This window comes from Sinohyriopsis cumingii, chromosome 2 (genome assembly GCF_028554795.1).
Source record: "Sinohyriopsis cumingii isolate HCF-2022 chromosome 2, ASM2855479v2, whole genome shotgun sequence".
Taxonomy (NCBI): domain Eukaryota; kingdom Metazoa; phylum Mollusca; class Bivalvia; order Unionida; family Unionidae; genus Sinohyriopsis; species Sinohyriopsis cumingii.
Window position 1 is genome coordinate 133975149 of NC_142962.1, and position 19043 is coordinate 133994191.

The 19043-nt window shown below is 34.1% G+C and overlaps 1 protein-coding gene across 2 annotated transcripts in view; it reads right to left on the reverse strand.

Moving 5' to 3' along the window:
- The window catches only part of LOC149805879 (N-sulfoglucosamine sulfohydrolase-like), a 36876-nt gene that overhangs the window by 13982 nt on the left and 3851 nt on the right, over window positions 1–19043 (reverse strand). For both annotated transcript variants that reach the window (XM_089950624.1, XM_089950623.1), the window contains exons 2-6: window positions 12460–12592; window positions 8787–8920; window positions 6473–6623; window positions 4693–4931; window positions 544–719 (exon numbers count right to left, since the gene is read on the reverse strand). In XM_089950624.1, coding sequence (XP_089806750.1) covers window positions 544–719; window positions 4693–4931; window positions 6473–6623; window positions 8787–8910 — 690 coding nt within the window. In that variant the 5' untranslated portion in view covers window positions 8911–8920; window positions 12460–12592. The remainder of the gene's footprint in view (window positions 1–543; window positions 720–4692; window positions 4932–6472; window positions 6624–8786; window positions 8921–12459; window positions 12593–19043) is intronic.

Here is a 19043-nt window from a genome sequence, read left to right on the forward strand (position 1 = left end):
CATTAGCTCATGTGTTCTTGTGAATGCATGTTTCATGATGGATGCATGGCCATGCCATTAGCTCATGTGGCCTTATGGATGCATGAGTCATGATGGATACATGGCCATGCCAATAGCGCATGTGGCCTTATGGATGCATGATTCATGATGGACACATGGCCATGCCATTAGCTCATGTGTTCTTGTGAATGTATGTTTCATGATGGATGCATGGCCATGCCATTGGCTCATGTGGCCTTATGGATGCATGAATCATGATGGATACATGGCCATGCCATTAGCTCATGTGGCCTTATGGATGCATGAGTCATGATGGACACATGGCCATGCCATTAGCTCATGTGGACTTGTGAATGCATGTTTCATGATGGATGCATGGCCATGCCATTGGCTCATGTGGCCTTATGGATGCATGATTCATGATGGACACATGGCCATGCCATTAGCTCATGTGGCCTTATGGATGCATGATTCATGATGGACACATGGCCATGCCATTAGCTCATGCAGCCTTATGACTAGGATAGGCAAAATATGACATACCTGGCCCCATCTCTGTTTATGATAAGGCGAAGATACTATGAAAGGTTCAGCCATGCCAGAATCATATAGATTGGTTCTGCCATTAGGAAAGGAGATCCCATTGTCAGAGGTGTAAATAATGAGGGTATCATCTAGCTGTCCTGCCTGCTTCAGCTCATCAAGAATCAATCCTATACCTGCAAAAAATATAATACAGTCTAAACTCATTGTTTAATGCCCAGTTAAAGTGATCTACTTTCAGATAAATTACATTATTTGATATCATCATCAGTAATTCATTGTATTCATGGTGTCAAATTGAATCAATAGTGAGAAAACAAGATGGATCAATAAGACCTTTACATATTAAAAAGAGAACCCAGTGTCTCACCTGCATCGGTGTATTGATGTGTTGTCACTATAGATGTGTATTGATGTGTTGTCACTGTATCTGTGTACTGATGTGTTGTCACTGTATCTGTGTACTGATGTGTTGTCACCATATCTGTGTACTGATGTATCACCAAATGTATCTGACTTGCACAAAATTAATGCAAAACTTAAACATGACTCACCATGCTAATACAGTTGAGGGACAATGAAAAATAGCAGCAGTCCTATAGAAAAAGCAATTATATAAAAGTTTCAATAAAAAAATGTTTCATTATATATGGAACCAGTTATCATCAACAAGCAATCACTGCTTAAATCAACTTGTATCAAAATTTGATCTCTTTAGAGTAGAAAGACACAAAATAATCTGTAAGACATACCACTATCATTGTTAAACAATAGTTTTGATAGTAGTTTGAATAAATGTAAGTGATATGTGTAAGACAATAAAGTACATAGTTTTATAGGCCGTGAAGTCCTAATAATTGAACTAAGAAATATCTAAACCACAGACCAAATCAAGTTCACAGACCTAGAAGTCCTAATAATTGAATGAAGAAATACATAAACCACAGACCAAATCAAGTTCATAGGCCTAGAAGTCCTAATAATTCAACTGATGAATATCTAAACCACAGACTAAATCAAGTTCATAGAATTTGAAGTCCTAATAATTGAACTAATAAATATTTAAACCACAGATCAATTCAAATTCACAGGACTAGAAATCCTAATAATAAAACTAAGAATGTCAAAACTACGGACCAAAATCAAATTCATAGGCCTAGGAGTCTTAATAACTGAACTAAGAAATATCTAAACCACAGACCAAATCAAATTCATAGGTATAAGAGTCTTAATAATTGAACTAAGAAATATCTAAAACAGAGATTAAATCCAAATTCAAAGGCCTAGAAGTCCTAATACTTGAACCCAAATATATTTAATACAGAAACCAATTCAAATTCATAGGCTTAGAATGCTTAATAACTTAACTAAGAAATATTTAAAGCAGAGAAAAATACAAATTCATAGGCCTATTAGCCACACTAATTTGACTAAGAAATATCTACGAGAACAATTCAAATTCAGCAAATGACCATTCAGTTATGAAAAAATACACATATCAATTTAGACTATAATGGTCAAAAGTGAAACAGAAAAATTTGAGAGGCAGAAATGGGCCTGATGTTACTCACCTAGGTAAATGGCAAATATAAGCTAGGGAATGCAAATTCAAAAATGTAGTGAAATCATGGAGTGGAAAGAAAAATTTGCAGCATTTAGCAGCTCACACTGTTTATTAGGCCTAACAAAATATGAAAGTTTCATCAGGGCCTGAAAATTTTACTTCTCACTCACTGGTGCAGGACCAGTAAGACCATATAATGCAGAATTTTACATAAGTCAAAGACCAGTCCAGCAGCTAAGTCTGAGATGCAAATATTTACTACAGTGTATTAACGTTAATTTAAGACTGGAAAAAATAACAAACTTTAAAAAACTCTAAATCCAGACAATTACTTTATTGCTTAAGCAATATTTATGCTTCATAATATTTTACTAACTATAATATTTTATAAGTTTCAAATAACAGGTTTGTGCCTTCCATTGGTGGATAATATTTGAATGTCAGTAGTTCATGCATAAAAGTTATTACCTAAAAGTTTCAAATACCCAAATAAAATAAATCATATTTACTATTTAAAGCTCAATCAGTGAAATAAATAGGAAAAACCCATAAAGCCAGTCTGAAGTCCTAAATGTAAATATTCAACTGGCAGATACCATGAGTTTCATCTGACCTTTGCCACCCAATTTTAGATATGTCGACATTTTTTGGGTTAAAATATCTAAAGTGGGGTAGGTAAAGTCAGAGAAAACTCAGACTACTGACAGATTGTTCAACCTCAGATGAACATTGCCTTGGCCCTCGGAGTGTATGTGTCAAGTACTGTGCTTTCTCAGAAGAAAGCAGTCAGTGGGAACTGGTCTTATCAGGATGAAAATCAACTAGTTCTGTCCCTCTGACATTGTAAATAACTGGTCATGCAATCGGCCTTGTAAATGTTCAGGAAGTCAGGGTCTTGATGATTGAGAGGGATATGTTTATTTACTATAAAAATAATCTTTCTGGTGCAAGTAGTGTACTATTTGTTTGCTTCTCATACTGTCAGTGGGTCACTAATATAACTAGACATGCCTTTGAATAAGGCTCCTGAATGATTGGCTGACGCCAGGTATGCCACACATGCAGAACAAAACAAACAACATCTTGTCATCGTATTTAACTGATGACCAAGCCTTTTTCCAGTGATATTGTGAAGTCCAAATAGGTGCAACAAGTTTTCTGTGGCAGACAAATTCTCTGTGGTTGATTCTTGCCTTCTGCCAGCAAATCCATACTTAAACCCATAGCATCTAGAACTTAGGGTAATCCAGTACTACTGACGCTAAGTTTTAACTACGATGTAGAACAGACAAATGTTTGAGTTATAAATATCAAGCTTAGACTAGACTGTTAGTCTGCATACTGCATACTAAATTTGCATATTTCCAGTAATATTTTACAATGCCAGCCACTCACTATGGCTCAACTTCAACATGCACTGATGCAATTTTCAGATGTTTTAAGGAATAAAAGCATATTTTCTTCAATTTAAGGGAACAAATAAGAAATGTTAATGTTCCAACGGGCTAGTGCTGCTTACATATGACCAGTACACAGCTAAATAAAATTGGTTCAGGACCTCAGACCAGCATAATTTTCAGGCCCTGTTCATGCTTTAAAAAAACTGGATTAGATAGTCAGAGTAAGATTTTTTAAAATTCACAGACTGTTAAGCCTGTTTTTAGGTCAAACATATATGAATATATTAATTCTTGTGAAAAATACAACCAAAAATTTTTATCTTTTAAAAAATACAGAAAAAAATAGGATTTTCTCAAGTATAAATATACCAATCATAACATAACACTCTGAAGATTTAAAGACTTGTAAATAATGATAAATACTCTTGATTCTTAGAATACAGGGTCTCCTCCTCCCTTCACAGCCGTACTATATCCTCCATTACTTCTTTATTATGCACTAAATTTAATCTCAGTATACGTCAAATAGGTGACAAACTGTGTAATATACAGTAAACAAATATCACAATATGACTTCCATGTAATTCTGAATGATCAACAAGAAAATTTACTCTTGGCCAACAAATAGTCCAAAGTAAAGGAGTAAACTTAAAAATATTTATTTCACTCTGTCACAGAAGAAAAGTTTTTGAATAAGGAAATACATCTCCTGTGATGTGATGCTATTATTTGAACAATGCATAACTGGCACTTAGCCAGAAAAGTACAACAAGACTGGTAACCTATTGGATTTCTAACAGAAATTCATTCTGACATTTGTTTCTCATCATGGGATTAAGACATCTTAAACCTGCTATGAGTTTGTTTGCAAGAGGAAGCCTTTCCAATAATGTCCAAGTGATCTGGAAAAGAAAATCTCTTAAATGACAAAATCTCTCTCTTGTGTTCAATTTTTCCTTAAACAGATAATTTATTATCAATTATATTTTGGGATGAATATGGAGGACATGATCTGAAGAAGAAAAAAAGGCAACAAAACTTATGAATATTCTAATATAAGGTGCAATATGCCCCTGACGGAGTTGGATAACTGACATTATACCAACATTGTACTGTATATATAGAGTATACATCTAACACCAGAAAAGGGCATAACTCAATAATAATAATAATGTTCTTCTTGACCTTGGTCAAGTCGACTGATGGTGGTGTACTGGGCTGCTATATCCTCTCTGGCCACAGGAGTGTCTTGCACAAAGTAGGGCACAGTGACTTTGCCAGGGTCATATACCAAAGGTTTCCAGTCTGGGATTAGACCCATTCCCTGGGATCCATTTCCAAACCACTGACAGAAGCTGCCATACTCAGGATTGGTGTGACCACATCGGTGAGGGTCATGGAATCCAATATACAAGAAAAATGGCCTGTAATAGAGAACCCAAGTAAAAACTTGCCTATTTTCAATGGATTCTTTGTTTAATGATTTGGCTGAAGAGCATATTTAATTATTGTGTGAAACATTGATTTTTTTTTTAAATAAATATTTTTACGGTAATCTCCTTTTAACAAAATTACAAAATTAATGTGAAAAAAAATGTGGGTTTCAGCTGACTTGGGGCCATACAGACAGTTGAATCTGAATATTTATCACAAAATCAGATTGTGTGTGTGTTTTATTTTTACTGTAGCTTTAACAATTTTAGTCATATCACTACGATGCCTGATTGAACAAATATTTACCTGTGATGGTAATGACATGATGCCATGTGAGAATATGTCGTACTAAATTTTTCATTGTTGACTATTAAATCATATACTATTGATATTCCATTTTATTATGATCAAAACCCAGTTTTTTCAAGTTGAACCACTTGTACCCTGATCTTGATTTTAGAAGAAAGTCTCATACTTACATGCCCCAGAAATATTAGTGGGGGGGGGTCTTCAAACTTTTCTCTTTTGTGACCTACATTTTATAATCTATTATACACTGCAGTCAATATGCTAAAGGTGAAGGGACGATTTATAAATAGGTAACATAAAACAATATGGATTGAAATATCTCTTCCACAAACCAAAATTAATACTTATGTATTCTGCATATAAACCCTCAGTTCTACTTCTGACTGGGTTTGAAAAAACTAGAAGATGAAATTGAAAAGGCCTGACTAAATGAAGAATATGAAACAATCATCCTGCCAACTTTAATATTTATCTGTTCAAGAACTATCCTTAAATTTTTTTTAGTTCTTCCAAACATATAATTTGTTCCAAATGATTGATAAACAACAAGGATAATAGAATACTGTGCTAAACTTATTGACCATATCTATACTAATAGACCTGAAACATTTTAACACTGACAATCTCTTGACATGTGGGGTGGAATTATTAACAATGTTCTAAACAAACACATAAAATGAGTCAAACATCATTTATGACACTGCTAATGAAATGTGGTATAGGCTTGTTAACAATATTTTAAACAAACACATAAATGAATCAGACATTCATTTGAACCTACTGGGATAACTTAAGAAATAAAGGAATCTAGACATAAAGGGATAAATTTAATTTTTTTGAAAGACTGGAAAACTAAACAAAATGGTGAAATAAATAAGAATCTAAGAAAAATTACCATGCAATTTATTACAGAAAATATAAATTCAAATGTGAAAACATGTACTCCCACCCCTCCCCAAAATGCAAACAAACTGAGACCAAGCTAATTCTACCATTACTCTGGATCATGTCATGGGTAATAAAAATACATTATTTTTCAAAATTACCTGAGTTAAAATTGATGTAACTTTAGGATGATTTATTGCCAACAAATGCGCTTTAATAACTTACCTAAAGAAAGAAATTAATGAAGTTGTGATGTGCCTCCAAAAATTCACCAAAATCCAAACATATTTTCAAGTTACTGACCATAAGGTTTGCAAGAACAGTATTAATAACTTACCTAGATTTATTCTGGTGAAGGAATTGTCTGACCAGAAGTTTGATATGTGTAATGTTTCTGCCCACCTGTAGAATGGAGTTGTTCTCCTCAGTCTGGGCATAATCGTACGGATACACCCACTCTGGTCCTACATGCTTCTTCCCAATAATTCCTGAAAATGATAATTATTTCAACATTCTAATTATCACACAAAGGTCCAATAAAAGCCATAAAATTAGATGTGTCAAATTTAAATTTGAATTTTTGCCACCAAAATCTTATAAACTGAGATCTGAAACCTGACTGAATTCTGTTCCTGAAATAAATGTTACTGACAAATGTACTAAAACAGATTTTGGATCTAGTGTTCTCAAAAAATGGCAATAATCTGAATTAAACATGAATATGAAAAACAACCTGAATCCTTTTCACCACTGATCTTTATGTCATTATTCTTAAATATTTAGGATGAAATTATACATCAATACAGAAATTATGCAGTAATGCATCACTAATTAGATAAATTTATGAACATAAATTAGGTATTGTGTCAGGGGTAATGCTACCAGGCAAAGTGGGGGACTAAGTCACCTAAAAAATGTAAACTTTACCTTCTTCTGTTAGGAAAGTGAAAACAACTTTGCCCTGTAGTTTTGTAGAGGAACATTGAATAACCATACTTCTTGAGATGCTCCCTTGCCTTACCCAGGGTAGTTCCAGTGTTATGTTATAGCTTAAGGTGAAATGTAGGATTCAAACCATCAAATAGTTGGTGTTAACATCAATTTTTCCAACAAACAAACTTGTGCACATTCACAGGCATCTGTTTTAAAAGCTGATTGACTATTACCCCTTTCCTGATTAAGTTAGCAACTGTGTTTCGAAACATAAACTTTTGTAAATAGCAGTTTGTTTTAAAAATAGAATCGGTAACATGAATACTGTAACTGCCATGTGTACATTATTTTCTTCATAAAAATCAGTTTGGAACCATAAGTGAACCTGTCATGGGGAAATAACTGCAGACAATGCTGTTTCTGGGAAGTATCACTTTATTAGACTGCCTATTTTCGTAAACCATTGGGCAAGTATATTTAGGAAAATACACAACTGATAGAAAGCAGAGCCTAAATATTATGTTATTGAAGATGTAACTTTAAAATGCAATTATGTAGGTCAGAAACATACAGGGATATGCTATGTTGTGGAATTCGAGAGACTATGTATGGTCAAAGTTGTATTCTTAGTTCACTCATATTTGTGAAAATATGAAGAAAACAAAACACAGCAAAGCAAATACTATTTAACCAATGCACAACATTACAAGAAGTACATAAACAAATAATAAAACCTTATATTTGCAACCATATCAATAGATTGTTGTAATGAATCTATAAAGTGAGTGGTTACATTAAGAAAACCCCTCTTTCTAAAAACAGATGCACCTGCATGTTAATTCTTCAGTGTATTATCTATGAACTTTTATGGTTAAGTTTTATCGGCAACAAAGAAATTAGGATGAACAATATGATCTGGATGATGCGTGCATTTGCTCTCATGTACATGTACAGGAGTTGTTTCAAACACATTTAGAAATCTTTTCTGCTGCCATTTCATAGTGAGATTTTAAAGAGAAAAAAGAAAAATTCTTGATTCAGGGTAGTTGAATAAGCATTTGAACTAGCTTGTAATTACAATACTGTAATCTTGTTACTCAGTTAAAATTCATTACAATGTATAGCGTCTGTCATTCTCTTTTAAGTCATACTGCCAAAATACACTGCATATGAATATGATGCACCAAATGTGTTGATAATATAGATACAACTCAGAACATTTTCTACTTGAAAATAAAGTATTGCTTAAAACCAATGTTAAATGCAAATATGCATATGGCTTGTTTTGCTCCCACTGTTCCCTGTTCAGTCCAAAAGGAGAAGACATTTCTCCCTAAAATTCAAGTCTAGATTGACCCCTGTTGTGTCATAGTCTTATTTCTTCTTCATCCATTCTTTTTACCAATTTAGACAGTCAGGGTAACGGTGTGCGGGTTGTGTGTCATTGTATATCATATTTGTTCTGTTCTGCTTTAGTATTGTATATTTAAATATTCATTCTGTTTTTTTGTAGGTTTTTTCTTTCATATGTTTTTCTGATGGATAATAAACCCCATTTCCTGTGATTGTTATATTTGCTTCCTCTTATGCAATGCCCGGTTCACAATCACCATTGGACCCCTTCATGTGCTTCATCCACTGATCGATCACTCACTCATGACAAACACGTACCTGGGTCACATAAGGATGGGAAGAGAAGTTCAAAAACATCTGCCTACCCGTATGAATGGCTGCATTTCGGAGAAGAAGCGGAAGGGTCTGAACTTGATCAAAGCTCATAAAATGGTGCTCATCCTGGTGAAGTCCATACATTCCATTCTGATGCTGAGGTAGGCCACTCATTATCACTGACCTAAGAATTGAGAAAAAAATAGAATTTGTGAGATTTGCAGTGGTTAAGTTTTGTTCATTTTGCAGATAAAATGTTTCCATAAGACATGCACCTCATCAATGGAAAAATCATTAAATTCATATAGCGAATGCAGAGTTGTACCTCACAAATCTAATGACAATCTAGTTTCATCACAGTTCATCAAAAGCTGCCCTCCAAACAATTTGTGAAAGGCAATCATACAAAAAAAGCAAACAGATCAACAGATTGATAGGACTGATGCTGACATGCTTTCACATAAAGTTCAGGAAATCCAAGGTAAGTGCATTTTCTCTGTCCTTTTATTCCTCTCAAGTGGTGTGTATTGAAATCATCTCTGATATTCCATATAAATACCAATGTACATGTATTAAATTTTGTAACAAAATATTTTCTTACATGTACTCTATAAAGTTAACATGTTCTAATATATCCATAAAATAGATTTGATAAAAATCCTTTCCCGCCTATTTGTCTTGTCATACTCCAAGTGCTATTAACATATTCATTGGACTGCAACTAAATTCAAAGTCTGGTCAAAATTCAGTAGTAGATGTACATCTCACTGTGGTCATAAGCTAAGTAAAGTACAAAAATGCAAGACATGAAGTCTGACTTGACCCAAGGTCAATTAGGTCTGGTTTTCAAAACAGACCAATGTGTTAGGGGTTACATCTGCACCATATTTGTTCAGCTACAAACATATTTTATAAAAAGGCCATCAAAGCAGCTGATCAGCATCAATTTAAAATACCATTAACTACATACAGGTAATGCTTGCTATACGCCAATTTGAGTTACACGCTTTGATTTTAATGCCATTTATAATGAAGAAATAACATTCAATTTGTGATACTCTGTTCATTTTTATGCCATCACTGATGCTATGTGCTGTGTGACTCATGCACAGTGCAAGTACGTGCATGTGTGTGCATCTCATTGCTCACAGAAAGCAAAATTACTTTTGATTTACACTAATTTTTGTTGTCCTCAGGAGTGCATCTATGGCATAAATCGAGCATCACCTATACTGTAAGAAAGAGGTGATTGTATTTGTTTTATGGATGGGTTGGTGGTGGTGGGGGGTTGTTTTTTGTAATGCTGGTATGGATATCTGTTCAGGTATTACAATGGCACCCAATGTGGGACATGAATGGCTTACAATGATGTCCATTGTGGGACATGAATGGATTACAATTACTGTAAGCCATTTGTAACCCATGGTGGGCACCACTGTAATCTATTTGGGTCCCACAGTGGGTGCCACTGTAAGCCATTCATATCCCACAGTGGGCACCGTTGTAATCCATTCGGGTCCCATGGTGGGCACCATTGTAAGCCATTCGTGTCAAACAGTGGGTGCCATTGTAATACATGTAGCCGGTATATGGGAGAAATAACAAAGTTACGTCTCCATGGGTTCTTGTACTTTAATCAGACTTGATGATGACTAAACAAATCACCAGAAGAAGAAGAAGACCAGCACCATGTAGTATTTTGATGTACGATAGTTATTTTCATCGATACCATTTACAAAGTACTGAGTAACATACAGCACTCAGAAATGGAACAGGAAACTTGTTAATGTAGTCAGCGGTTGCATGTTAGGAGTGTGTAACACAAGCAACTCACATACTACTCACTCACCATGCGTACCACAGAACAACATGTATATGGACACTGGACACCAATGTACTGAATCTGTAACACCAAAATACTAAACGCATACAAACAACAACAATAACAAACAGTGGTCTACATTAACATAGCAGCCATTGAGACGATACTACATGCCAGGTCAGCATAACTTTCGTATCTGACTCGTACAAGTCGATCTCACCCCAAAACAGGAGAAGTGGTGATAAAATTTACAAGATCACGGCTGATGTAGCTGTACTGGAAGCCAGATCATGAAAAGTTTTATTTAGGATCAGCTTTACTTCATAAGAAGTCTTATAGCAAAAATCACTTGTCAACAGGATCATCCGTTCGATAGAAATTATAAGATTTTATTGACATCTGATCTGCACTACTTTCAGTTAGAACCAACTAAGCAGTGAAATTAGTGTTTGAGGCCAGAACACCAGGCTAGTTCTATGTATGTGAAGACTGTATTACCTTAAAATCAAAATAAGCATATATTATTGATCTCCACTGTGGTGAATTTATAATTCCAATAATAAAGTATTGTGCATTAAGTTGAACTCAATATGCTAAGTTATACTAGTACATATTCATTTATTAATTCATTTCTTTATGCCTGAAAGTGTCCTCCACATGTTACTTCCTTCATTCATGCCTGAAAGAGTCCTACACATGTGACTTCATTCATGTCTGAAAGTATTCTCCACATGTGCCATCATTCATTCATGCTGGAAAGTGTCCTCCACATGTAATTTTCTTTATGCCTGAAAGTGTCTTCCACATGTGATTCCATTCATTCATGCCTGACAGTGTCTTCCACATGTGACTTCATTCATTCATGCCTGAAAGTGTCTTCCACATGTGACTTCATTCATGCCTGAAAGTGTCTTCCACCTGTGACTTCATTCATTCATGCCTGAAAGTGTCTTCCACCTGTGACTTCATTCATTCATGCCTGAAAGTATATTCTCCACATGTGACATCATTCATTTATGCCTGAAAGTGTCCTCCATATGTAATTTCATTCGTATCCGTATCGTCCACATGTAACTTCATTTATTTGTGCCTGAAATAGTCCTCAACATTCATGCCTGAAAGTATCCACCACCTGTGAATTCATTCATGCATGCCTGAATATGTCCTCCACATGTGACATCATTCATGCCTGAAAGTGACCTCCACATGTGACATCATTCATTTATGCCTGAAAGTGTCTTCCACATATGACATCATTCATTTATGCCTGAAAGTGTCTTCCACATGTGACTTCATTCATTTGTGCCTGAAATTGTCCTCAACATTCATGCCTGAAAGTATCCACCCCACCTGTGAATTCATTCATGCATGCCTGAATATGTCCTCCACATGTGACATCATTCATTGAATCATTCATGCCTGAAAGTGTCCTCCACATGTGACATCATTCATTTGTGCCTGAAAGTGTCTTCCACATGTGACTTCATTCATTTATACCTGAAAATGTTCTCCACATGTGAATGAATTCATTCATGTATGAAAGTATCCTCCAACTGTGAATTTATTCATTCATGCCTGAAAGTGTCCTCCATAAAATTCATTCATTCATACCTTAAAGTGTCCTTCACATCAGAATTTATTCAGGCCTGAAAAGTGTCCTCCACATGTGAAATCATTCATTCGTGCCTGAAAGTGTCCTCCATGAAGTTTTCTGTAGTGAAAAGTTAAGGCAAGTATGTGGAAACAATGTATGGTATGATTGAATTATTTGATTTTTCACCATATCCAATAAAAAATACCAATTTGATGATGACCCATGAAGAATAACAAATTATTCATTTCAAAATAATGTGTGTAAAATATTCATCATTGTAGGTAAAAATGTAGCGTGGAAAACTAACCGGCTAGGCGAACAGCTACTGACTGAAGTGTAGGCATTGTTGAACACCAGACCTCTCTTTGCAAGTTGATCTAAGTTGGGAGTTTGACATACAGTGTTGTTATAAATCTGTGTCTCAAACCCAGCATCATCAGCTGCAAGTAATTAAAAAAATCAATTCTTTACACACAAGGCAGAGTGGGGGGGGGGTATTTTTGATCCACATGGGACTGATGCAAAATATATAAAAACTTGATCTGTGTTTGTAAAACCAAAGAGTCTAGGCAAAATAAAAATTAAAAACTGTACCAAAAAGCTTTTAAAATCACAATATTGCATGAAAATCTATCAGGTCATTCATTTATACATATAAACATGCAGCCCAAACTTTTTTTATATATCTTCCATGGTTTTTTGAAAATTAACAAGGGGGGGGGGCTAAAGTGACATATTTAAAAAAATTTGTAATCTCCTACAAATATCATCTCATATTATTTAAAATTTAGAATAGCAACCAAGATAATGTCAGTGCAAAGATTTCTTGATGACTAATAATGTAATTGCTATAAAACAGTCATGAAATGAAGAAAACATTTCCCTAATAATATGCCATATCATAATCCCTAGCAGAAAACATAAAATTATGAAATTTGAAAATATTTACTTATTTACAACCATTATGAGTCTATACAATTTTATATCAAGTTATTCTCTGAAGAGGAAATGCTGGCACCTGTAAACATGCTCTCTCCTCAATACTCAAATCTGAACAGTATAGCGAGTTCAGTTTGATCTGACACCAATATGAGCTGTATTGAGTCCAGTGGGATCAGACATCATATTAAGCAGTATGGTGAGTACAGTGGAGTTAGACATTACATCTCCCATTCATTACAATAATCAGCTGCTGACAAGTAACAATCTGCTCTGGATCAGTGACTTCCTGACTTCTGCCCCCATGCATGATGCTATAAGTTTGTCTTCCAAAAAAGCACATGCTCTTAAAAAGACAATATAATTTATTTTTTTTGGTTAGGGGCTTTCTCATTTACAGAAAGGCTTTTCTTTGCATAATTTCATTTTTCTCATTTCCGTACATGGCTGATGCTGATACTTATCCTTATTTTATGGACATGCTATTAAAGGGGTAGATATGCTTTCTAAACGCATCTATAGCAAGATAATCTTTTGTGAAACATCACTCTTCTATTTTCTTTCACTCCTTTATTTCTGTCATTGTAAAGAACATGTATAAAATTTTAATGGTCTATTATCAATTAATACGATTACTGGTTTCATTTCATTTATATATATTGGCATTGAATTAATTATATAAATAGAGCGAGTCATGGATAATCACATTAATCCAGGATGAAGTCAATAAACCTTACTGCCTACCATATATTTTGCAGCAAGCAACATACATGTATAAATAAAGTCAATCTTGTAGCCAGGCTAGCATTACTGGAAACTCAGTGACTTTATTAATCCATGTGGGACGTAATTCAGCTTTCTGTATGAGATACAGGGTACTAATATTTGGACTGAAGGTAAAGGCACAGTGGATCTTTGTAATATTTTCTGTTGATTCATTATGATGTTTTTAATTTCCAGAAAAAAAAACATTGATGATGTTTTCATTGAATTGTGGGCACAAAAATACCTTTGTATTAGACATGGGCAATTAAGAATATGGGTTTTGTTGCTGAGTAAATTGTTACCCAGGATATATGGTTTCTAACCTTGGCAATTTGAAACTACTGACTTCTGCTCAATTGCTGTATGTGTAAAGGCAGTTCAAAGGAGATGGAAAACATGTCATGACTTTAATAAAATGAAGAAAACTAAACTAATTTCATGACCTATAAATATATTAAAAATGTAATTTTGAAGTAACAATGATAGAGGAAAGACAACCAACCAGTCCTTTTCTCTTGTCAGAAAATGGCAAACTACCTAATAAAACCATGTTTCATTATAATTTAAGTTGTATTTGAAAGGTGTTTTAAATATTTAATAAAGATTGAGAAAAAAAATGACATGTCATTTGAAACATGTAAACATAATGGCTCTGCTTTAATTATCAATGGTAGTTTTCCAAAATGTATAAAGCTAAACAAAATACAATATTAAACACAAATAGGAATTATGAAAATACTATTGTCTAAGTAAGAATTAATAATATTAAAACATAAATAAGGTAAAATACCAGTAGACATAGGACAATTTTGTCCTTTTCATGGCATAAAAAAGTCCATTCTTCTTTACAGCGAATGGCCAACTGCAGTGCTAGTAAAGCTTGCAGGTGTAATGTGTGCAAAGATAATACCTGTTTGGCAGGTTTTGCATTTTTAGAACTAAATATGATTTGTACAGGTGCCTGCTCTGAATGACTACACCGTACATGACATATTTCCAGACAGTGTTAAGTTTTGAAGGCTCAAAAAGGTTGTTTTGGGGGGGGGGGGGGGGCAGTGAGCACAACCCAAAAGCATAATGTCATCCAACTGAGAAAAAGTTATCTTTACATATGACAGATATTAAATAAAGAAAAAATAAATCCAGTTTCTGTCTTTAAAATCAGTTGAACAGTGAAATATTTTATTAATTTGATGCTGTCTTTGTTCTCAGTAGTCTGGGGCGGGAGGTGCGCTGAAGATAATGCAAGTAACAAGCAACTTGTGTTCATCTTTGCACTCACTGGATACTCTGTGTTCAGACTTTCCATGAGATCTTGTTGAATTTTCTCAGCAGAGAAAACAATCTTTCTGCATCTACCTAGTTGTGAGAAAGTGTTAAATATGCTGTGTAATCTAGCTACATCACCGACTGCAGAAAAAATGTTTTGTGTTTCATAAATGGTGTAAAACCCGAGTTCAAAGAAACTTTGACATATTTCATGAATTTGCTAATAATCTTTAATAAAGATGACTTTGTTTTTCTACATGTATCTCTTTGATTTTACCAATAATAGTGTTATACCTAGGATCCCTAGGGAAGAAGACACTGTGTCCCTCTACCTTCAAATGTGGGAGACACACACCATTTGAAAGGGACAATACATACAGTAATGCAGTAGAAGTCACACAAAAAGGAGATAAATAAAATTGTATTATTTGCTTTCATAGTTTTGGCACCTTAAATTTGTCAAATTTTCCATGGACACTTACTTTATTACAACATTGTTTTATCACATGATCATGTATACTAATGAAAACATTAACATGTTTTGAATATCTGATTAAACTGAAATGAACTGCACCATGCAATTTTCTGTTCTGCAACTTGCTCTCATTTAACTTCAGTGTTCACTCATTATCTACAAGCATTACTTTTCTTTTCTGATTAATAAATCATTAATGAAATGACAAATTCTATATTTGTACCAATTAGTTTCTTTCATCATTGATTCAGACTCACAATAAATTATATCTACCTATCTACCTTGCTGCACTGTGATGAAAATGTTACACTAGTGGCAATCAAAAGAATTTTCATTGCCAGATACATTGTTTTATCATAAATTGCCATCATACAGTTTTATCACCTTAGCGACTTTAGCCAATATAGATATGGACTGACTTCCGGTAAAGAAACATACTCATATCCTTCAATTTTTGCCAACAAAAAAGTTCACCCAAGGCGGCACAAAGGGACAAGATTTGGGGGGCACTGGACCAAAACTTGTGAGAAACCCACAAGCCTGAGCTTAATGTGCAAGACTGCTGTACCTTCAATTGAATTGTATTGTTCCACTTTATCTATGCAAATTAGACTAATGAACTCACCTCATCAGTCTCAAAGGATTTAACACAGCTTCACCCAGCTACTCTCAGCCAATGAATTAATCTGTGAAATGGTGATTGCTAATGTGTGATCACCTTACAATTATATTGGCTCTATGATATCAGCTGTAATAAACTACCTTGAGGATTGGAGTATATCAGTTCAAAGAATGACTGTTTACTGTTTATACAGACTACATACTTGGGATATATATATGTCATGGTCAAAAACTTCCACCCTCTCTCTGTTTATTATTGTGCCCAAGATTACTTATAACTGTATGTGTTTTTTAAACATGTATGTGCCATGAGTTTGTGAGCCAAAAAAATCATGTTTTTCACATGACATCTGTGATAATCTAATGCACCATCAAACTTTTTGATGAACAATGCATTAATATTTGTTGAAAACTCCATGCATTAATCTGTTAAAAACTTGATGCACTTATCATGTCCATTGACAAGCAATTTAATTTTTTATTATTTGTTGAAAATCCATGCTTTGATCATAACCACTAAGGAATTCATCATCACAGGTTTGCTACATGAGTGAATGAATGATTAAAAAACTGAATGAATGAATTTGCGACGGTAGATATTGCAGATAAAGACAACCCACAGACTAAAATGATTTTATAACTGTTACATTACAACACAATACAATCATTTTCAATGAGAAAACACTTTTTAAAAAAAATTAACTTGAGCAAGATGTCCAACTAGAATCAATCTGAAGTAATTCCCTGTTAAACATGCACAAAGCACCAGGAGTTGGTGGGTGGCTTGTTTATCCAGAGTACTCTGATCATGGATTTGACCACAACCATAGTACTTATTCTCCCAATATCACTAGAATGCAGAGGAGTCTTGTCAAGAAGCTGTCCACTTTATAGAAGCAATTTTCAGCTGTAGAGCTGTTATGGAAAGTCATCAAACTGTAGGGTTGTATATAAGGTGACTATGTATAATGTGGTCAGTGATGACTTTGCTTTGGTTAACCCAGTGTGAGGGGCTATAGGTTCTGGACAATGGGTCTGCTTAATATGCAGGTTTTTGAGGAATCTATGGTGGTTGGGAGAAGTGAACTACATGCAGTTATTCTTTAACCATTTATTGAAAGCTGGGGTTGGAAGTATCTGTGGTCACTGCCTGCATGCTGTGAGATAACATTATTATATACATAAGATTCTGAATACAAATGTGGATGTCATTTATCTGTGATAATCTAATGCACCATCAAACTTTTTGATGAACAATACATTAATATTTGTTGAAAACTCCATGCATTAATCTGTTAAAAACTTGATGCACTTATCATGTCCATTGACAAGCAATTTAATTTGTTATTATTTGTTGAAAATCCGTGCTTTGATCATAACCACTGAGGAATTGTCCATTCCTGGTCCATTTAGGAGAAACAAAAAAGGGAAGTCTGTTGGTGAGCTTGGTCACAAACAGCTCTACCCGGGGTCATCCCAACAAAGTGAAAAGTCATTATTGATACAAAATATAGCATTCAACAATAATGAGTGATCTTTAAGTATTGTTTACTACAGTAAGCCTGCAAGAAGGTTTTATTATTTCTCCTCTCTGCTTGTGTACATCCATTTACATACACATTTTAATTTTCATATACACCAAACACCAAAAAGTTTAATCTATTGTATTATTGATGCCAAACAGAACAGTTTGTTCAAGCACCAAATCAATTTATTGCAGCAAGTAAGAAGAGTTTTGAGACAAAATCTGAAATAATATATAAGGAATTTAGCATCATCAACAGGCCCTTCTGGGTTACAGACAGACCCTGTGTCTTCAGAAAATGAAGCAAAAGATGAGGATGAGGATATTGAAAATTATTTTGTCTCTACGAAATTTCAACCAAGAGAACTGAAAAATTGCATCTTTTGTTTTTACAAAGTGGACACAATTTGATTTTCATAACTACAAACACTGAACCCATTGATTCTACTGTTGTAAGCAAAGAGTAATGAGAAGGAATCATGATGTTTACATATCCATGACATCTGGAAGAGTAAGAACCAAATAAGTCACATTCTCATGTTGCTTTTGGTGTTATGAATATTTGATTTAATTTATATTCGTCTGTTTGTAATTTTAAAATTTTTGTAATTTTTATTTTCATTACATTCTGACCTGAATCTTTTCATAAATACCTAATAATAGAAACACAGTTTATATTTTTGACTTTGTTCCTGACCTTGACTCAGAAATCACTGAAACAAGTAAACAATTTTTTATTTTTATTTTATTCTTGGAGTAAAATGATTGGTTTTTATCAATGTCATACTGGGAGTACGTGATTTCATATGTAAACAGCCTCTATTTTGCAATTCTGGGTTTTCCTAAATTGCACAGTCTTCAGGTTTTATACCAATGTCTATAGAGAAATTAATTAGTTGGGCTTCTAAACACTGAGACGTAAAGATGTTCATTTTGTTGTGACAGTTTGGAGTTATAACTTTTATTCATCTTATTTGGATTCTAAAAGATTAATTCTTTTTCCTGGAAATATCTGAGTGCTCAAACAGAATTCTTTGACAAAGACAGTGATTGAAATTTTATTTGGAATTCAAACACTGGAACATTGTTTTCTGTAGTTCACAAAGAACTGTACATATCAGCTCAGTACCGACTATAGTATACGTCATCGCCTTCAATTTTGGATTTTTTGTCGAGACTCGAACTTGAATTCATTTGAACATTTCATAATGGATTTGATTCTTAAAACAGTAAGTTCATCTGTTTTCAATTTTTATAGTGTTTTTCCATGGAAATAAATTATTTGTTAAATTTTTCG